Consider the following 21,588-nt stretch of genomic DNA (forward strand, 5'->3'; position numbering starts at 1 on the left):
AACGAAATGAGCAGGATTTACAAGGAAAATTGGCGTGACAGAGGAGTCTACAGCTGAGGGCAACAAAGTCATTATCTATACCTCGCTGGGCCCACTCAAACGCCTATATATAGAGAAGAGCATGCAACGCAAAAGGGAGTCTTCTTCACAGTTTTTTTCACTCTTCTTAGCTCACACACTTTACACACACTTGGGAATGGATCTGGGGTAGTCGTGATCGGCGGGGTACTTTCTAGAAAATCTCGTGTTTGGCAACACCGTCGAGTGAGGGCGAAGATACAATTACCTTTAATTTCAGTTGTTTTGCTTGTTTTCACCGTCGAACTTCACTTTTGGGAGTCGACCTTGATGTTGATGATGTTTAATTGTTTTATCGTTCGTGGATCTGCGTTTAGCTGTTTAATTTCAAGTCATTTTGCATAGATCTCTCTGCTGTTAGTCTATTTCTTCAATTGTTATGTCGATCTCTGTTTATTTTGATGTTGAGGTGTTTGATGTGGAATTTGGTGACAGATATGTGGTTGTTTGAGTATTCAGAGTTCCTGGCTTAAATCTGACGTGATGGAAGGTTTCTGTTGTTTGGAGTTCATGTCGGACGCTTGGATCCGGAGTGGATTTAGCGTCTGAGGTTGGATTCGACGTGTGGAAAGATAGTTGTTCGATAGATTCTGTTTTTTTTCCTTCTTGATTTCTATTTTACTTCGTCTAGAGTATGCAGATCTGTTAAGTTCTTCATTTGTTATGCATTAATTTGATTTCAAGTCAGTTGCTCTGTTTTAATTTTGCTTATGTTTTCTTTTTCTTAAGAAGTTTTACGCAATTTTGGTTGTAGAAGACGATGTCACTGTCAGTTAGTACGAGAGTTAGTTATTCTGCCAACTTTTCAGTCGTACCTTACTTTCTTTTAGACATGGTCCCCACAGTAGGTTTATTTCCTAGATCTAGCTGTTAGTTTAAGAATTTTTTTAAAGGTTCCCAAGTCAAGTTAATTTTGATTTTCCTCAACCCAAGAAAATGCGTGGCAGCAGCCAACACCAAAAAAAAAACACTCCCAAATCCTTGAACATGAGTATTACGCATCCTTCTCTGTGAGATCGATCCCTACTTCCCTATACTAGGTTTAGTAAAGTGGTTGAGGGTTTTTGAAAGAAAAAGTGCTCTGTGTGTCCGACGACCGGTATTCCTCGCGACCCACGAGTTCCTAGACCGAGTGATCTGGTGGATTTGCTGGATCTAGGGAACCTGCTATTTCCTATTTGAACACGCAGAGACAAACCAAAACCTTTCAAGGCCTCACACTGTTAGTTCGCAAATATTCCTGCATTTTGACAGATTGCAGCTCACTCCACCAATTAGGCTCCGATATTTCACAAATTACATCGAATCTGGAGAACAAACAACATACGTAAAAGCATAATCATCAGTCCAAATGGAGGGGGGGGGGGGGGGAAAGCTCGGCTGGAAACAAGATGTCCACGAAGACTTTCCCCAATTCGGAGATGGGAGATTGGTTCCTTGGCAGGGAGGATGAGTTGAGCAACTTGTTCATTACCTAGGGAAAGACACAAAGGATTGAATTATATCAGTTTGGAGAATGGGAGGCTCAGACAAGACCGCCATTGCCATGAAGCTTTACAATGAGACGACAGACTTTAATCTGTGGGCGTCAGCAATGTGAAAGTCAGTTGGGGATTATTAACATCTAGAAGGGTAAATATGAAAATATATATTATTATCTTGATACATAAATTTTTAAATAAACATAGGTGGCTGATATAGAATGATTTAACTAGCTTATCAAACACATGGAAGTAAAATCATTTTGTTCTATAACTAGGACGTGAATCTACATCGGGCCCTATCTTGACAATATCCCACACTACTTAACAAACGAGCCATAACTAATTTTCATCATTATTTATTGGATTGATTGCATGTTAATTTTATCTGTAGCAACTCGATTAACCCATTAGGCTAGCCCGAAACCCGACCTTTTAGGGTTAGGGTTGAACTTTTATAACCCGAAAGAAATCACAACCCGACTAACCAGCATCGATTGGCCTGCAACCAGATTGACATCCCTAGTTATGCGGACAAATAACTTGACTAAAAAAATACTCCCTCCGTCCACGAATAAGAGTCCCATTTTTTCATTTTGGTCCGTTCATGAATAAGAGTCCTGGTTCATAATCACCATAAATGGTAAAGAGACCCCACGTTCCACTAACTCATTCTAGTCACGTATCATTTAAAACTAATATATACAAAAATAAATGTAAATAAATAAATCCAATAGAAATTCACGACCAAATATGAGTATGGAATAATTTAACCAAATCCATTGAAAATATTACTCCGACGACTCAAATAAACTGCTTCATCAGTCTAATTTGAGAATGTTGAATTCGGACAAACCAAAGTTTAGGCTAATTTCTCAACTAATCCCGACCATCTAAATTTCAATTTCAAATTGAACATTCATCCCTTTTGTGCTGAAACCCAATTTGATGGCACTCCAATGGCTGCTGGTGTGCCATGGATTAGCGACGCTGTTGGTAGTGGTATCATTCCTGTGTGGTCAGTGGCCAATTTTTGAGGGCACCTTCATCCAGCGCTTCCACTTGTTCCTCACTTTCGGCGCCTACGACTATTTCCGGTCATCCTTCCCACTCTTCTTATAATCTTATCTACTTGTTTCTCATTCTTCCTCTCTCTCTCTCTCTAATAAGTAATTGCGATGCAGCCGATTTGTGCTCTTCTCTTGCGGCTCTAGGGCCGTCGATGCGCTTCACTCTGTTGAGTACTTCTGCTGCGACCGTCCCAACCCTATCATACAGGTACAGCTTCCTTTTCTTTTGCAATTTATGTTATGTTTGTTGTCAAAGTTGTGTTTTTTCCTTTGATTTTGCACATATAGAGACACTCTTGCTTTATGTATTCTTTTTTATTCAACTGTAGATGTAGATTTTGCATGTTAATTATTGATTTTACCGCATTTGTTTTTATTCAACTATACATGCTCATGGATTGTGCATAAATGCTTAAACACCTTCTTAACATCTTCCTAATAGGACCTGTAGTATAAATGCATGATCTTTTTGATCCAACAACATCATTGTAGTATTTAGTTTGGAAAAACAAAAATCTCACTTTTTCCCCCATTTTCTGCACATAGTCTGACACCTCTTGTTACCGTGTCTTCATCAGGGAGATACTAGGAAGATCTTTTTCTTTATCTGCAACTATTTTTGGTATTATATTTGAGCTTATGGACATTCATTTGGTCTATTTGGCCATAAAACCCCTCTCCAAGTGTTGTGGTGGTCTGAACTAAAAAATTAAGTTAAATGTAATGCTGAACGGAGAAGTAACAAACGTATTAATGCCTGAAGAACAACTTTCACTGTACGTAAAGCTGTTTGGTTTTAAGATTTTATTTTTAATTTATGCAGTTGATATATTTGTTAATTATTGGATCAACGTATTACATCATTGCAAAGTCATCCTTTGTCTACATTCCAGGGTATTATATAAGTGGAATGCACAGGTATATTCTGTATTCTTATGGCTGATGTTTGTCCCCTTAAGGAAACATATTTGTTACCTTACTCTGGAAATTATGTATTATCAGGTATACAAGCTTCTTGGCAGTTGGAGTGGGTATTATCCTCTTTCTGTTGACTAGCTTTTCTGATCCAGGGGTTGTGAAATCTTCCAATGTTTCTCTGTACCTCTCTGCTTATCCATACGATAACATTATCTTCACAGAGAAAGAGTGTGGTACATGCAAAATTCCTAAGTAAGCTCATTGTTCTGGTTTCAGATATCCAGAATTATTCTAACAAATTAAGTAGTGGATTTTGATTCTTGCATTACCAGACCTGCTAGGTCAAAGCACTGCAGTATATGTGATCGCTGTGTTGCTCGTTTTGACCATCACTGTGCATGGATGGTATGTATCACTGAATTCCTTTTCTGAAATTTAGTATCTCATCCAGATAATGTCATTTATTTTTGTTCAAGAACAATTGCATAGGAGAGAGGAACAACAGATACTTCGTGGCATTTATTCTTTGGTGAGTAGTAAACACAGACAGCAAAATAGAATGTTTAAGCTTGCTGTTTCTCTACGATTCCCTTTTGGCAATGTTTGACACATTTCTCTGAGAACAAATGAGTGTATGAAAATAAACACTGTAGTTTTCCTCATGATTTAGCTGCACAGAATTGTGCATGTGGGATCAGGGACGGAGCTAGAAATTTATGTTGAAGGGGGCAAAAAAATATATAAGAGAATTATAAGAATTTGAGGAGGGGCATTTAGTGAATAAATTAAAATAAATAAATTTTATTACAGGTTAAGTACATATACATAGGGAAAATTGAGGTGGGGCATTTGCCCCTTCTAGCAATAAGCTAGCTCTGCCCTTGTGTGGGATAACTTTTCAGTCGTCTTAATGTCTTACTTACACTATTCTATATATGATGCACTAATTTTAAGGGGGCTATATTCTGAGTTGCAGAATGTGAAATTATTTGAGACGAAAATCTTAAGACAGAATGCATAAAAACAAGGAGGTATACCAGAACTGAAAATGGGTACAGAAATTAGAGATGGTCAATTGTAAGTGGCAGAGCTTTAGATGCTGACATCAGTTAAGAAGCTTCATTGGTCTGATATAATTTTCAGATGAGGACCTTCCATGATAAAAATGTGGACCCAAAATATCAGAACCTCATTATTATGAGTCTCTCTTGCTCTATGGTTTCCCTTAAATTGTATCTTAATGCTGATGCAGGCATTTCCTCATCTGCATGTATGGAATTCTTGCGCTTGCATTAATTCTTGCTGGTAGGCTGAAAGACTTGCAAGTTGTCCACATTCTAACAGGTTTGGTTGGTGCTAATCCATCCTTTATTTGCCATGGCTCTGAGTCTTTGTCTAATGATAAATCTATTCTCTCATTCTGTGGGTATTGCAGTTTATTATGGCATTGAAAATTCTTACAGAGAGTTGGCCCCACTTGTTTTACAGGTAAGTTGATTAATTTGATCTCATTCTAGATAGTTGCTCTGCTAGCTTGAACAATCCATCACCACTTCAATTTGTTTTTAACTGCATGTTGACAGTTCTCTGTCGGCGAGTTTCAATAATATCGGTTCTGTGAAAATATGCTTATTCAGTCACGCATTCTGATAACGATCATCTGTCTTATGGCAGTGGTTGTTGAACTCCCATAACACACAAATCCTTGTTATGGTGTTTCTGGCTGTTATTGCTCTGCTATTAGCTGGTTTCTTCACATACCATGCCAAACTCTGTCTTACAAACACTACTACAAATGAGGTATATTTGTCTCCTCACATTTCATTCCACAGTGTTGGTTTGCGCTCAGTAATATACCCCTTGAGTTCGCTCTTATCTGGTGTTAAACTTCAGAGCTTTAAATGGCAAGAGTACCTGAGCTGGCAGAGGAAGGTGAATGAGGCGAAGACGAGTGCCGAAGCTCTAAAAGCTAGTTTAGGCGAACTAAATCAAGAAAAGAAGCCTCGGGAGAGCAAATGGAAGACATTCTTTAGAAGATCTCGTCTGGAAGAGATACAAGTGGTTAAAAACAACATATATGACAAGGGATACCTTCATAATATCTATGAGGTGGTTGTTCCCTTCTCGTCAAGGCGATCATTCTTACTGATGAAATCAAAATCAGGTTAACTCTCTCCTTGATTCGATGTATCTTGATTTTTGCTAGCCACGCGCATTGCATCCATCCGAACTTAATCCTCACTTATATCTAGGTCATTTTTGTTACTGCAGTCTTGTTTTCAATTTTCTTTGCTGGAAGATTACTTTTGAGTGTTATAGATGGAGTAGAAAAGAGATAGAGATATATTTTGGAGTATTAACAATACACCTTCCAACTTAGAAAACTTAATCGTCAAAGGATGTAAATTTGTATTTTATGTAACAAACAGTTGTAAATGGATTTGTACTTCATGGGCTGTTACAGCTAGCAATTTTATGATCTCTTATAAATTAATATCATGCTCCATACATCTAATTTTATATTGCCCTTTCACAACGTTAATAGTCGTTATGTAATATTTTCAAACACTTTGATAAAGGGTAAAATTGTCAATGTAACCGTTGAGAGACAATGAACATATCACTGATCCAGCTTGGTACGATCTATTATGCATTGAAAGAGTAACATTTATGAAAACATAACCAAATGTGAGTATATATTATAAGCTAGATATAAAAGTTTATGTACATTAGAAGCCAGACAAGTGCAATCTGAAGGAGGATATTTAGATGGGAGTGGAAATTTGGAGTGAAACATTGTAATCTATAATGTAATATAAGTTTTTACCATAATTCCACCTGTAGGATCAGATATGAGATGATTGATTAGGCTCTTTCTCATGTCATTGGGCGCTATCACAAACATATACAGTGCAAACAAGAGGAGATCTCCTGACGACAGAGTCGAGCCGAGAAATCCCTGTGACATCCTGCCAGATTAACAAGCTCAGACTCAACAATGCCACCAAATAATAATCAAACTTTAGGCTCTCTTTTGTGAACTTGCTACAGCATGAGATAATGTTCGATGCATCAATGGTTCAAAATGCTAGTATTACATCATACTAACCATTTAGGCAAACGGAAAAATGAGTGGAAGAAAGTCCTTATGCCCTCAATATCCAGTTGCAGTATGAGGGCTAATCCAAAGAGGAAGAATGCTCGTTGTCTTTTCCTCTCCTGCGGCCAAAGGGCATTCCACGCTGAAATTTGACAGACATTAGAGCTTTCACAAGTACGTTTGTCTTGCACAGCCATTGACAATGCAGACAATGAGTTGAGTAAAGAAACACTTAACAGATTAAACGGAAAACTAGCTAAGAGAAGCAGTCTGAAATCATGCACAACAGGTACACGTATCTTTACTAAAGTAACAAATATGAGGTTCGAATGCATATCAAGACTCAAATGATAATAAGCAGGCAATCAATGGCATATGCATGTTTGTTTTCATGTAACTCTCTACCTTGCATTGAGATATTCTCCGAAATTCTTGAGCTGACGAGCATGTTTTTAACATGGTCTTGTCTCAAAATATTCGCAATAACAGATGCATATTGTGGAGCCTCTGAGAGGGATCTAACAACTGAGTAGCCTGTTTCACGAAAGGATATGTTACGACTCAACTCTTTCATTCAAACAATGATCACTAAGGTGTTCATTTGTTCTGTACTATTACCTGTGGCTGGATGGACCATGCTAGCAGCTGCACCAAAGGCGAGGTTCCTCTGTTCAGTGTTCGGCAAGGATCCACCAACTGGAATATAAGACCACTCCTGCACAACATTCATGCATCTGTTAAAATCTCAAGGAGCATGGAACCAAAGGTTCTTGTTAAAATAAGGATACACTGATAAAGCCAGGGAAGTACCTCCTCATAAGTTTTTGCAATGCGGATTCCCATAGTCTCCAGTCTTGACATCAGCTTATTTTTTAATAGGTCAAACGGCATTGCATCTTTTGATGCTAAGCATGTTTCCTGCTTAGCATTTATGTTAGTTCAATACTCCGGCAATATAAAACACTGTATGATAAAGTTTGATCAAACCTCAAAGAAAACTCTTGTGGGGGACATAGGCATGGCATAAAGAAATGTTGGATATTGTGCTTCCATGCATTGGACTTTATGTTTCCAGTAGTCTCTATAATCCATAAAAACCATCAGGCTGGGATCGTATGGATTGTTTTCCACCTGAAAAAATAAATATGCATAGATATAAATTGGTAAGAAAATGGTTATTGTGATGTTCAATTCAAGAAAGTACACATAATGGCATCATGTATTTAATATAAAGTTTATAGATGAATGCGAGTATGATACACCAGCAAAAATAAGTAGTATTAAAATGAAGTCACTATCTTCAGTTGGTGAAAGTTGCTGTGTTAGATATCAACAGCTTTAATATTTTAGACTTTTTAAACATTCCTACCTCAACCTCGATTCCATAGGCTGTCTGGACTGAAACCCTTGGACCCCCAACCTCATACTCTAGGAGTTTCCCTGAGGCCGCCCCGGATGCTACAGTAGCAAGCCTGTAAATGTGAGTCAGAGGCACAGGCAAAGGATAGAACTAAGTTCTTCACAAAGTATACTAAACTAAAAGACAGACAATAGGCACACCTGCAGGGAATCACAACGTTTCCTTCACATTCTACAAGTCTATGACCGTCTGAAGCTTCAATAATCCTTTCCACTTTCGTGTTAAGATATGATACACCTGACTCGACACACCTAAGAAAATTAATATGAGTTACAAACCTATTACCGTGATCTGTATGCAATGTCAAATATGTAACGGATATATTATGGGAAAAAAAGCTAAAAGAAATGCATTCTCCCTGATAAAGTTTACCTTTTCAGTAACTCTTCATGGAGCAAATGGCGACTTACACGTCCATATGCACGGCCAATATAAATGGGGTTGTCATCTAGATACACAATAGTATCCCGCCAGACATGTTCAATGCAGCATTCGAGTCCTAGATCTGTAAAGTGGTAAATGAACATCATGGTTAAATAACCATATAAGAAAGGTGAATGGTGGTAAAAGAAATATGGAAAATGATCACAGTGTTTGCTTATTCTGTTAGGAAAATCAACATGGTACAGTCGCAACCATAAAATTTATTGTCGTAAAGCTCTGTAGCAATCAAAATGCAAAATAACTGAGAGAGATTTCCAGTGAAGGATTTCATAATGCTTATGATGTGAAGTATTATTGAGCTGACATGCCCTAAATCATTTTGTTGAGAAATCAATTAATGGAATGGCATCAAGATAAGCACCTTTGAATTCATCTTCCCAAACACCATAATTATTTGTAAAGGGAAGATCAGGCCCTATAAGCCCAACACTGAGACCTAGCTTAGCTGACTCAGCCACAAGAGCTAGCCCTGCTGGTCCGCAACCGATTACCACCAAATCCAGCACATTCTCTCCAGTCATTCTTGGTAACTGCAGACATGATGACAGACACGCTGATAAGAGTAATGTGGAGTTTCCTTAAAATTAATAAAAGCATAAGGGAGAACATACATGTAAATTAAGTGAAGATAAATTTCCTGTTTGAATTCATACTATATAAAATGACTTAAACTTCTTGATCTACAGCTCTGTGTTTAAAAAAGAAAAGCCAATAGAGAATTTATAGTTCCATATAAATATATAAAAAATATCTGCGTGCATAGACATTTAAAAGTTTGTCTTCCTTACGCATGGTAAACTGTGCTGGAGCTAGATACCACAGCAACCTGTGACTTTGTATAAGATGAAAAAGGTCTCCTTACATGAAGGCCTCAGACCATTTTCCAAAAGATTGAAGCCTCAAATTGGTGCCTAGTCGTGAAACTGAGAACAGCGTGATAATAATTGGCTCAAATTTTCATGCATATAATTACTACTCCTTCCTCCGATCAATCCAAGACGTCCACCTTTCCTTTTTAATACAATGTCACACTCAAGATATCCACTTTTTATATATTAAAATAAATCAATCTCTCCTCTCTCCTCGTTAAAATATTCAATACATTTTTCTCTCTACTTATTTCACCAACTAACTCCTCCTAAAATCCCGTCTCATTCAAGATGTGGACTGAGTGGATGGGAACCAACCGAGTAGTATTTTAGGTTTCAAACGTAAAGGAGTAGTACACGTAAAGGAGTAGTAGTACTACATATAGATATCTGATCCCGTTAGGAAAATCCCTTGCCACAAATTAAATGCTTGCCTACTTCTACATAACTTCATTTGTAAACGAAACTCATTCAATTATATCTCAGTATATACACAAAACCTTGTAAAATTCTAGAGTGGTTTAAATTGTTAGAGAGCCGAAGAACGGGAAGGAGATCACTATCACGACAGCGATTCATCAAAATCCACTACACTGAACTCCATAATTTCCTCACAAAATCGAGACTCTCTAAAGCAGAAAGCGAAAATCACATTTCGACGAGCACTAGTCCAACACGCATCTAATCATATCGAGAAAAAGTTAAATTTTGTAAAATTGAGAGATAAAAGGCGGGAAACGAAACTGTATAACCTTATCCGCGAGCTTAGACTGGTGATCCATGGCCTTGTTCTGCTGCATTTGCACGAACAACAGCTCCGAGCCTCCCGCCTTGACGTAGTCCTCCTCGTCGGCGAAATCCTCCCTCACAGGCAACGCGAGACAGCTGTCGGTGCCGCCACCGCAGCGCAGACGGAAAGACGTTGATCCAGGGGCATGAGGGTTTGCAGAAAAGCCTAGGTCGTTGGAGAGGCTCCTCATCTTCTTCCGCCTCGTCGGATAAACTGAGATGGCCATTGCCGCCAAGTTTCTCGCTGCTAAACTCTCCATGTCTGCTTTAGAATTGGAGAGAGGAAAAATGCAGGGAAGGAAGTGTAGAGAAGAGAGAGATGGGAGGAGATTGGTGTTGAAGCCTCTAGCTCATGCTCTGCGTAACGGATAGGGGGAGGGAACTTATGATTCGCACGCCACGTGGATATATTTCATTGGATGGCATCTGGAATGAGCTTAATCGGTTTCAGAACTTGTACTGCATTGCAAAAAGACTCTGTATACTTATAATTGTATGAAAAGTGAAAAAAATGAGATCGAATTTATTTCTATAATAATTGTTGACTGAATATTAAATTTTTATTTCTTTTTACTTTGACTGGGATTATGATGAGATTGATTCTAATTTTTCTGCGATAATTTTAGTACTATGCTCATTTTTTTAAAATAAAAATTATTTTGGTTTGTCCATTAAACTTAAAAATATTTTATTTTAGAATTTAACTAATTTTTCTTTTGATCTTGCTTTTACTTTGTTAATTGTACATTAAAATTTGTGTTATTTTAAAGATTTTGATTTTTAAAGAACAGAAATAGTATTAAACACTCATGTAATATGACATGAGGAAGAGGATGGCTGCTGTTTTAATTTGGCTATATAATTAATAGGATCCCAGTAATGACTTTGATATTAGTATAATAAATTAATAGAGGCGGTTTCAAAGTCAAAATAAAATTAATACATCGTCTCCTACATTATTGGTTTTTCAAACCAAGAGTTCGAAGAAGCAGAATTTCAAAATTTGGATCAATAAAAAGAAATTGGTCGAGCTTTAACTGCAAACTAAAAGAAATTTGTAATTGAAATTTTTTTAACTACCTTCAAACGCTATGTCAAAGATCGTGGGCTTTGCTTCTAAGTATGTTCCCATTTTAAGGATCAATTTTGGTTTTACTCATTGAATTCATTACCTACTTAACTATGACAAACTAAAAATATAAAGAAGGTGGACTATGAGCTTTGCTTCTAACTTAGACTTTCCCAGCTATTAAGATTATTGCAGTGGTCGCAACACTTGTGTCCACTTACAGTGTTTTATCTCAATAGACTGCGAAAAGTCCATGGGAGGACAACCCAACTAGTAGTATAATCAAGGCTGAAGCAATACTGTTGCCTTTTAAATATTTCATTTAATGAGTAATTGCATTCCTCTTATGTATGATGCTAATATGCAATGATAGTTGAAGCATTGTCTACTCTTAAAGAGACAAATGAATCACTTCTTGGTACAGAGTATAATTTGCCGAACACTTAAACCACCATAATTGTCTCAAAAATTAGTTAGAAGGAGCTTAGTTTTACTAGGAGAGACCAAACATTTGGTATGGTTCTTTAGATTAAAGTCCAACTTATATAATCAAATAGTAACTTGTTTTATTTTATTTGGGATTTCAACTAAATTTTCACAATCGGCATTGCCTGGACTACTTTATGTCAATGGATTTAAAACAAGAAAGTCTTTGCTATAGTATATGGTTTGCAGCAAATGCATTAAGTACCACACAGTTTTAGGCAATCATTGTGTGCTCTAGATTTAAGATGTTGCGTGGACTATTCTAAAAACGAAAACTGGGTATCTTGGGACTTTTTATTGTAATCATGCATCTGGAAATTGTATATCCAAGGACAGACTTTATTTTTGGAATTTTTTTTAGGACTTGGTGAAACATTAATACCTATCCAGGCAAAATACCGTTTTGCATTTATAATTATTGTTCGGGGAGTGTTATATTGCTAACTCATAACTTAATTGCTAACTACAACTAAATAATAATCATTAGATATTCAAATTAAGGGCTTTGATCATTAATCCCTAAATGTTAATACGATCAACGAAAATCGTCAATAAGGCCATATGATTAATTCCAAAAAATATCAATAGGGGTATTAATGTCAATTAACTACATGTTTATTTATAACTAACTTTTAAAAGAAATCTCAAAACTTTAAATTCATATAACATATATCAAATTAAAGATAATTTCATAAGGATTCCAACGATATCATACATGCATATGTAACGACGTCAAAATTTGAAAAAAAAAATTGATTTTTTTAATTTTTTCGTACAAGCAGAAATGTCAACATACTATATAAAATACGTCAATATAATGCATGTAGAATGTCAATATAAGCAATGGGTTACCATTCTTAAAGCATTGTGTTGACATTCTCAAAGCATTGTGTTGATATTTTCGGAACACTATATTTACATTTTAATCCAAAACTAGGGGTGGTTCGGTACGGTATACCGTACCGGGAGTGCCATACCGTATACCGTACCGAAAGTTACGGTATGACAAAAACCATACCGATACCGTACCGTAAGTTTCGGTATACCGGAGTTCGGTATACCGGAAATTCGGTATGGCAGTTTTCCATACCGTTACCATACCGTGTTATCGGTATACCGTACCGCATTTCGGTATACCGTACTTTTGCGGTATACCGAACTGCGATATGGCATTCCGATATACCGTTATACCGTGTTTTGCAGTACGGCATACCGTTATACCATTATACCGTGAAAAAATCTATTATATCCAAAATATTAAAAAAAAATCTAGTTTTCAACTACTTCAAAAAATAGGGTTCCCGATTTTGATTCTTTTATTTTTTGTATAATAAAAATTCTTATTTTTTAAAATTGTTTAAATATAACATATATAAATATATAGTTATATTATATATATATATATATATATCAATCGGTATACCGGTATACCGAAGCATCGGTATATACCGAATCTTCGGTATACCGGTATATACCGGCATACCGAATCTTCGGTATACCGCGGTATACCGCGGTATGGGAAATCTTATACCGTTACCGTACCGATCTCTATCGGTAAGGTATCATACCGTACCGAAAACTACGGTATACCGAAAAAACGGTATTTTCGGTATTTTTTCGGTACGGTAAGTCCGGTATTCCGGTATTTCAGTATAATTCCCCAGCCCTATCCAAAACCCTAATTTAGAGTTTTTTTTATCTTTTTCGATTTAATTAATAAAAACGAAAATTACACGTGGCAAATTGTAGACCACGCGTTTTCTAAAATCCTATGGCCTTAAATTAGTTGTAGTTAACAATTTAATGATGAGTTAGCAATTGATCACTCCCCATGTTCAATATAATTCCTAACTCATCATTTAATTGCTAACTACAACTAATTTAAGGCCATAGGATTTTAGAAAACGTGTGGTCTACAATTTGCCACGTGTAATTTTCGTTTTTATTAATTAAATCGAAAAAGATAAAAAAAAAACTCCAAATTAAGGTTCTGGATGAAAATGACAATATAGTGTTTCGAAAATATCAACACAATGCTTTAAGAATGTTAACCCATTGTTTATATTGACATTCTACATGTATTATATTGACATATTTTATATAGTATGTTGACATTTCTGCTTGTACGAAAAAATTAAAAAATTTTGAATTTTTTTTCAAATTTTGACGTCGGAACATATGCATGTATGATATCGTTGGAATCCTTATGTAATTATATTTAATTTGATATATGCTATATGAATTAAAAGTTCTGAGATTTCTTTTAAAAATTAGTTATAACTAAACATGTAGTTAATTGACATTAATACCCCTATTGATATTTTTTGAAATTAATCATATGGCCTTATTGACGATTTTCGTTGATCGTATTAACATTTAGGGATTAATGATCAAAGCCCTTAATTTGAATATCTAATGACTATTATTTAGTTGTAGTTAGCAATTAAGGGGTCATATTCTAATGCTTATAGCACCCTAATCCAAAATCAAGACCAAATCTCCACCCTTAGATTTTAAAATGAGTGGATGAGATTAAATCTTACGAATCTCAATAAATAGTAGACAAAATATCAACAAAAGGGTAATATCGTCATTATGTTATCATATGAAAATTTGCGTGGATATTATATCAACATAGTGTATTACAAATATCAACAATATGACATAAGAATATCAACACATATTTATTGAGATTTTTACATGGTTTTATTGAGATTTTTATATGGTTTTATTGGGATTTTTTGATGTATTTGTTGATAAAAATCTGGTTATCAACATTTACGAAAACTAAAATAAAAAAATATCAAATTTCATCATCCGAACGTCGTCGGAACATATGCAATTGAGATCTCGTTGGAAACCTTATAAAATTATCTTTATTTTGATATATTTTTTGTGAAAAAATAATTTAAATCGAGAGAGTTACGTAAATTTAAAGTTTTAAGATGATTTTAACGAGAGGGAATTGACATTAATACCCTCTAATTTATTTATTACTTTTTTTTTTAAATTAAAAATATAATGCATATGACATTATTTCAACCAATCTTCTAATCTAATGGCTAAGATTTAGTCCTAGTTTGAGATTGTTAATTAGTTAGCAATTGATCACTCCCGCAATTAAGTTATAAGTTAACAATATAACACTCCCCTCCAATTTTGTTAAACTGTTAAATATATATTCGAGATTTTATATTTAAATAAGGGCAGCAGTCTAAATTTGCACGTAGAAATATGATACTAGTCTTTACAACTCAAACTCAGGCATGAGATTTTCTACTAAATTGTATATGGAGCAGAGAATGATTCTCCGCAAATTAAATGGAATTTAAATTGTAAAACTTTTTAGGCAATTATTTCATCTATCCTGGAATTTAAATTAATTTTGGGTTTACTATACCAAATGCAATTAGCTAAATAAGACAATTCAAACTTAGATTGGACGTTAGTATTCATCATTGTACGAGCACGTATTAGTTGTCACTCATCGAATAACATTCCAAATTATAGAGTCTAGATATACCAATTTGACATTATAAGTTGGCGTGTCCCACTAATAATTTTTTGACAAATGTAATCAATGGTAGTATATATAATTAAGAAATTAAATATATAAAAAATCTAGAAACTTTTCTTAACTTTTTTTGGCAATAATTTAAACTTTTTTAACATATTAATTAATTATAATTTTTAATATTTTTGATAATATAAAAAATTTAAAGCAAGAAGATTAAAGATGGAGAATTTTTTTTAATTTTATATGCAAGTAATTTGTATATATAAGGTTTTGACAATATCAAAAGCACTTCGTCTACAGCTGATAATAATTTTAAATTTGGTTCAAAATTATTACTTAACTGTATTTTAATATGAATACATTTGCTCTGCAACTGAATAAATTTGATTCAAAATTATTACTCGTAAGTCTAACTGTAATACTGCGTGAAGCATAGAATTTAGGAAGATTGAAGAAATGGGCGTAGCTCAACAAATGGATTGCCGAAATTGGGAGGAAGGTTCCTATAGAGACGTCATTTTGCAAGAGAGAGAAACCCTTTCTCGGACCGTTTTCCGGACCGCCTATGCTCCAAACCCTAATCCCAATCCCAATTCCGACCATGTCGTCACCGCTTCCAGCGACGGCTCCGTCGCCGCTTACTCCATTTCCGCCTGTCTCGTAATTCACTTACTTCTTTCTTCATGTCTCGTGTTTCTTAACTACACAATTAAGTTTCATTCTGTCAATTTTTGGCCATACAGGAGATGGGCTGCGGAAGCTCCAGGAATCGAAAGTGAGTCTGATTTCTCTTTATGCGCTGGTGATCATGCTCTTTCTTTATTGTTTATGCGCTATGGATTCATTTAAGGAAATTGACTCTTGTTTTGTGTGAAGTTGGTTAGCTGCAGAGCCAGAGTTTCTGATTCGAGGCCACGATGGGCCAGCTTATGATGTTAAATTTTATGATGATTCTTTATTGCTCAGGTATTTATTACTACAACACTTTTCCTTGCATTTTAACTTGCTGGGAGTGAAGTAGTCTTTGTAGAATAGGGTGCACACTAGCTTCTGTTTTCAAGTTATGTTTGGCTATATATAATGTGACCTATCAAGATAATTTTATTTTGCATTTGTGCTGTTATATAGTTGTGGTGATGATGGCCGGATTCGAGGGTGGAAATGGAATGAAATATTAGAAAGCAAGGAATCCGAGCATGGTAATTTTTCTTTTAGATCTAAATATGCATCATGTATTGATCCCTTGCCACAGAATCATTATAGCACCATGCCCTTTTGCCTCTTTGTGAAACACCTTGAGTATCTTTTGTTTCAAACTGATTATTCATTTACTATTTCGCAGGAGACAAGATGAAGCCAGTACTTGACTTGGTGAATCCTCAACATAAGTTAGTTATCTTATTTACAAATTAGGTTCTAAGATGTCTCTGGGAAGCTTTCTTTTATTTTCCTTTCCTTTCCTTATCTTATTCTTCTCCCTCGCTCTGCTTGAAGACAAGCAGACCTTAATAGTGCAGCCAAACCAACCTGCTAATCAAAATCAGCTTGTATAACCCTGACCTGTTCCAAAGAAAGTTAACCCATCAACCACTGTTGAATTTGTGATTGTCACTTTTTTTTACTGCTGTGTCCATCTGCGTTTGCTTATTATGTTTGTATTGAGAAGTAGTGCAGCTTCTAGAGTATTGAAACTGTTAGTTTTCTTTATTTTGCTTTTGTGATCCTTAACTCTTTGTCTTTTCAACTATCAATAAATTATGTTTTTTTATCAATAACTTCCTTGTGTTACTTTGTTCGCTTGCAGAGGTCCTTGGGGTGCCCTTTCTCCAATACCAGAAAACAATGCTATTGCAGTAGACTCTCAGGTGTGAATTACTCTTCCTGCTTTTAGATCGAATGCTGCACCTGCATGCCTTATTAAGTATGCTGCATTGACATGATTAGGTTTGTTTTATTTATTTGTGGTTCTAGCCCTTTAGGTGAAGATAACAGAAATAAATGTCAGTCATAATTATAATAATTTGTTCAATTACTTTGTTATTGGTGACTGGTGTTTCCCATCCCATACACATTATTTCAGATTAATTGAACAATTAGATACTTCTAACTTCCACTAACTGCATCAGCAGTTAATTCAGATATTGGAAAACTTATTTGCTGTAACATTATGCTTGCCTTATACTATTTATTTAAATGTTATCCGGTATTGGTTTATACAAATGAGAACTGAGACTATTTCAGCCTTCTTACTACCCAGATACTACTGTCCTAGATAGTACTAATACAATGTTAATTTGATGACATTTCTCATTGGTTGTAGAGTGGATCTATATATGCTGCTGCTGGCGATTCTTGTGCATATTGTTGGGATATGGTACAGAATTTCTTGATGCTATTTGTATAAAAATTAAACTTGAAAGGCTACTTTATTAACTACTGATGTGCCAATCAGGAGAAATCCCAGGTCAAGATGGTTTTTAAAGGCCATTCAAACTATCTACATTGTATCGTTTCATGCAATTCGAGTAGTCAGGTAACGAGTTCTCTTCTTTGTTTGCTGCCCCTTTATAACCTTTGATAGATTGGTTTCAGCTCTCCTGTCCCTTCTTACTTGCTCTCTCCCCTTTTCTTTTTTCTTTCTGATTTGCTATCAACTTTTCATTCTATAATTTTTCCTTACAGATGGAAACTAATAGAATGATTAAGAATAAGAGAGAAAACAAAGAGTTTAATTGGAGCTCTAGATGATAGTAATTTTTCAAGCAAATGTAGCTGGTGGAAAAGTATATATTGTAGTGGCTGCAGCTCACAGATTGAACTAAGAAGCTTTAAGGTTGAAATCCAAAATAAAATTCTCTTGAAGGAGGAAGGGAATCTCCATTTAATCCAAAAGTTTTCTTTAAAATTCTGTAATTGAGTTCTGAGTATTATTTTACCCTTTTGCATTTCAGATTATTACTGGTTCAGAAGATGGCACAGCACGGATATGGGGTATGTTACAACTGTATTACTATTTACTAATTACTATAGCTAACTGAGCATCTCTGCTTTCTTATGGGTTATAATTTTTTGTTTGGTCCTGTTTTACTCAATTTATTTATCAAATGATTTGACATTACTGGGTAATGTCTTGTGTCATAGATTGCAAGAGTGGGAAGTGTATTCAAGTAATTAATCCAGAAAAAGTAGGCTCAGGCGGTTCCTTTCCATGTGTTAGCTGTATTGCTCTTGATTCTAGTGAGAGTTGGTTGGTAAGAGCGGCTGAGCACATTGTGTACTTATATCTTCTTTTCTTTCACTGCTGTATTTGACATGTCAGCACATTATTAATCATGCAATTGAGTATGTACACACATCTATAAGATCTCCAGGGAACATAATTTTGTTTATAATGCGAAAAACATCTATGTTTAGCCACTTTTTATCTAGTTGTGGCCTAATAATTTGAAAGCACTTCCTGAACCCTGAATCAAGAATATGAACATCTACTTCTGAAATCAGTGAATGAAATTATTGGAAAAGATTTATGTAGAGATTCATTTACATTATTTGCAATCCTGTGTATTACCAAGGAGAGATTCTTTTCCTTTAGCTTGTAGTTTGAAAACTTTGAAATTATTTCTGAAATCATGCTGGTGAATGCAACAATGCCGACTATGAATACCACCTCCCCCTCTCTCCTTTTTCTCCTACCATTATAGTATATGTCATTTATAGCTGTATGTTTGCAGGTTTGTGGAAAGGGCCAGTCTTTATCAGTTTGGAATCTTCCTGCCCGTGAATGTGTCTCAGTTGCTAGAACTCAGGCTTCTGTCCAAGATGTTCTGTTTGACGAAAATCAAGTGAGGTCTTGTAAATTTCCGTACTATTTTACCCATTCTCCCTTGTCAATGAAAGCTCATAGTTCATGATCCAGAGCTCAAAATTATATTTTAGGCTCAGCTATCTACTCCTAGTGTGATTGTTATTCTCATGATATTTCTAGATATATAGATGATTGTTATTTGTGGTTGTATTTCATTTAAATAGAAACTTAGAGTTAGGAATTACCCACCTGTTCTTGTGTTATCTGCAGGCAGAAATCCAAATGTCTCTCAAATTATAACTGCTCAAACTGACAATCTTTAGGAATAAAATTATTCCTACCTTATACACCATTCTGGTATTGGATGGACACTGCATGATCTGTAGTTGCTATATAATGTGTGGCTTGTTGTCTGTGCATTGTGATGCCTTGTAGTCATGGAATTTTACTTTGTGAAAATGGTTATAGTTTCTCTATTGCACCGCCAGTGTTGAACAGTCCTATTTCTAGGAAGTTGTTTCATTTCATCTTTAGCTTCTGCTTTAGATTCATCTGCCTTACACGACAATGTCGTTTGTCAGATTGTAGCTGTTGGGTCAGAACCACTGCTCACACGATTAAACATGAATGGGGATGTTATTTCACAGATCGAGTGTGCTCCAACATCTGCATTTTCTGTTTCTTTGCACCCTTCGGGGGTAGGTTCTGTTCTTATATATCCTTTGTAATTGAATCTATGTATGATGATAAACAGCATAATAATCTCCTGCTCACTTTTTCTTTCCCAGGTAGCAGCGGTATCTGGTTATGGAGCGCTCGTCGACATGATCTCACAATTCGGGAGCCACTTGTGTACATTTCGCTGTAGGGGGCTATAAGTTGAGGATCATATTCATGGCCTTCTTTGTCAACATGAAATTTTATTTGTGTCATTTTTCTTTTTCATTTGATCATTACACTAGACGATAAATCTTTCACAAAATGTTTAGCCCCATTGTTGTTATGTTTACTAGACGAAAAATCATTCATTTTACTTTTTGTATTCCAAAAACTTTCTTCTTTTCGCAATCCGACTTTATTCCATTTGAGCTTTACTTTTTTATTCCCCCACTTTTTTATGTAAACTAAATTGAGAGAGTATATGATTTAAAGGGGAAATGTTAGCTTTTTTATTTTAACTGGAGTGTAACCCGTCAAATGATTGTGTGCTGTGATTCATAATTATTTTAATTATTTTTTTGGTCATTGCATATAATTAATCTTCACTCAAATTATTTAACTAAATAATAAATATTATATTAAATTAAATTAAATTAGTGGTATAGTTCCAACGATATTAATCTCAATTATTTTTAAATGATAATAGTAATTATTTGTTGGAGGTCATTTTATATGATGATATTTCCAGAAAAATACGATCTGAAATTTAAGGTTTTTGAATAGAAAAGTTATACTCTCTCTGTCCCATGATAAATGACTCATATTCCCTTTTGGGACGTCCCAAGATAAGTGACTCATTTCCTTTTTTGCTATTCTTTCTCTTACTTTTTCTCTCTACTTTATAGGTTGTCTAATCAAAATGATTCATTTATATTTTTAGTATAATTTTTTCTATCCAATTAATACATCTAACCACTATTCTCTCTCAAATTAAATATTCAACTCTCTTTCTCTTTCGAAATAATACTTACACCTACTTTTTCTCTCCTCATTAATCACATTAACCAACAACTACTCCCTCCGTCCCGCTGAAGATGACACGTTTTCCTTTTTAGTTTGTCTCAACCAAGATGACACATTTCCTTTTTTGGAAACTTTCTCTCTCCAATTAACACACACAACCACTTTTTTCCACCCCTATTAAAATATTCACCTTTCTTTCTCTCTCTATTTTAATACTTCCACCCACCTTTTCTCTCTCCAATTAAACACATTAACCAATTACTCCTAAAACCCCGTGCCGGCTAAGGAATGTGTCATCTTAGCCGGGATAGAGGGAGTAATATAATCTCATACTACCAATTAAGAAATGTGTCATCTTAATCACGACAGGGGGAGTACTTACTAGTGTATTATTAACACTCAATTATTATAGTGCGGACTATTCTATCTGTCAGCGATTCTATCTGTCATTTTGGGTTACATATGATTTAAAGTCTCATTTATTCTTTTTTTATTTTAGGTAAGTGGACCCACCATTCAACTAATTCATTACAATCACATTTTATTAGTATAAAACAAATACAATACTATATAAAACTAGAGCTTATACTCCACTAACTCATTTTCTCAATTTTTTTTTACAAAATCAAATAATTTTTTAATGTAAAGTATATTCTCAAGAATCATATTCGGATATTACCCTAATAACATTATTTTCTTAGCATAGAAATGGGTCTCACGACTAGGGTTGGGGAAAAAATACCAAAATATCGAGATACCCGCCTTATCATATAAAAAAATATCGAAAATACCAAATATTCGGTATATCGTGATTTTCAGTACGGTATGATAACGTAACGAAATATTTCGGTAAGGTAAC

At 35.1% G+C, this 21,588-nt stretch overlaps 3 protein-coding genes across 4 annotated transcripts; 2 read left to right on the forward strand and 1 right to left on the reverse strand.

The window, feature by feature from the left end:
- The first annotated feature begins 2,336 nt into the window (after positions 1 to 2,336).
- On the forward strand, positions 2,337 to 6,041 carry LOC125189035 (putative protein S-acyltransferase 17). The gene is made up of 10 exons (XM_048086202.2): positions 2,337 to 2,656; positions 2,744 to 2,837; positions 3,453 to 3,547; positions 3,632 to 3,799; positions 3,880 to 3,952; positions 4,024 to 4,076; positions 4,800 to 4,891; positions 4,983 to 5,035; positions 5,222 to 5,347; positions 5,441 to 6,041. The coding sequence occupies exons 1-10, from the start codon at positions 2,508 to 2,510 to the stop codon at positions 5,714 to 5,716; spliced, it is 1,179 nt and encodes a 392-aa protein (XP_047942159.1). The 5' UTR covers positions 2,337 to 2,507; the 3' UTR covers positions 5,717 to 6,041.
- Positions 6,042 to 6,226: 185 nt separating this feature from the next.
- Positions 6,227 to 10,550, reverse strand: LOC125189034 (lycopene epsilon cyclase, chloroplastic-like). Its single transcript, XM_048086201.2, has 11 exons — positions 10,133 to 10,550; positions 8,873 to 9,041; positions 8,440 to 8,572; positions 8,208 to 8,318; positions 8,017 to 8,119; positions 7,635 to 7,778; positions 7,458 to 7,565; positions 7,266 to 7,362; positions 7,053 to 7,181; positions 6,657 to 6,789; positions 6,227 to 6,516 (listed from the first exon to the last, which is right to left on the reverse strand). Exons 1-11 carry the CDS (start codon positions 10,427 to 10,429, stop codon positions 6,351 to 6,353), a joined length of 1,590 nt encoding a protein of 529 aa, XP_047942158.2. The 5' UTR covers positions 10,430 to 10,550; the 3' UTR covers positions 6,227 to 6,350.
- Positions 10,551 to 15,602: 5,052 nt separating this feature from the next.
- LOC125191240 (THO complex subunit 6-like) lies at positions 15,603 to 20,114 on the forward strand. 2 transcript variants are annotated; one of them, XR_007171070.2, is made up of 13 exons: positions 15,603 to 15,901; positions 15,985 to 16,016; positions 16,118 to 16,207; positions 16,370 to 16,440; positions 16,584 to 16,629; positions 17,046 to 17,106; positions 17,562 to 17,615; positions 17,694 to 17,774; positions 18,193 to 18,232; positions 18,383 to 18,492; positions 18,973 to 19,088; positions 19,628 to 19,744; positions 19,835 to 19,864. XR_007171070.2 is itself a non-coding variant. In XM_048088755.2 (13 exons), exons 1-13 carry the CDS (start codon positions 15,698 to 15,700, stop codon positions 19,922 to 19,924), a joined length of 1,107 nt encoding a protein of 368 aa, XP_047944712.1. In that variant the 5' UTR covers positions 15,608 to 15,697; the 3' UTR covers positions 19,925 to 20,114. The 2 variants fall into 2 exon arrangements, 1 of the variants encoding a protein (XP_047944712.1); XM_048088755.2 differs by having other exon boundaries at positions 15,608 to 15,901; positions 18,973 to 19,083; positions 19,835 to 20,114.
- The last annotated feature ends 1,474 nt before the right edge of the window (positions 20,115 to 21,588 follow it).

This window comes from Salvia hispanica, chromosome 5, assembly GCF_029641045.1.
Source record: "Salvia hispanica isolate PSC_SH4W2 chromosome 5, Shi_PSC_v1, whole genome shotgun sequence".
NCBI lineage: Eukaryota > Viridiplantae > Streptophyta > Magnoliopsida > Lamiales > Lamiaceae > Salvia > Salvia hispanica.

What these genes read in the sequence shown, in the direction of transcription:
- LOC125189035 (XM_048086202.2), top strand. Translation starts at nt 2,508, where the DNA reads ATGGCACTCCAATGGCTGCTGGTGTGCCATGGATTAGCGACGCTGTTG. An exon ending in GGCGCCTACGACTATTTCCG is followed by an intron (nt 2,657 to 2,743) that starts GTCATCCTTCCC and finishes ATTGCGATGCAG; the next exon opens with CCGATTTGTGCTCTTCTCTT. An exon ending in AGTTGTCCACATTCTAACAG is followed by an intron (nt 4,892 to 4,982) that starts GTTTGGTTGGTG and finishes TGGGTATTGCAG; the next exon opens with TTTATTATGGCATTGAAAAT.
- LOC125189034 (XM_048086201.2), bottom strand. Translation starts at nt 10,429, where the DNA reads ATGGAGAGTTTAGCAGCGAGAAACTTGGCGGCAATGGCCATCTCAGTT. An exon ending in TTGGGAAGATGAATTCAAAG is followed by an intron (nt 8,573 to 8,872) that starts GTGCTTATCTTG and finishes ACCACTTTACAG; the next exon opens with ATCTAGGACTCGAATGCTGC. An exon ending in TTGCAAAAACTTATGAGGAG is followed by an intron (nt 7,363 to 7,457) that starts GTACTTCCCTGG and finishes AATGTTGTGCAG; the next exon opens with GAGTGGTCTTATATTCCAGT.
- LOC125191240 (XM_048088755.2), top strand. Translation starts at nt 15,698, where the DNA reads ATGGGCGTAGCTCAACAAATGGATTGCCGAAATTGGGAGGAAGGTTCC. An exon ending in GGAAGCTCCAGGAATCGAAA is followed by an intron (nt 16,017 to 16,117) that starts GTGAGTCTGATT and finishes TTTTGTGTGAAG; the next exon opens with TTGGTTAGCTGCAGAGCCAG. An exon ending in AAGCAAGGAATCCGAGCATG is followed by an intron (nt 16,441 to 16,583) that starts GTAATTTTTCTT and finishes ACTATTTCGCAG; the next exon opens with GAGACAAGATGAAGCCAGTA.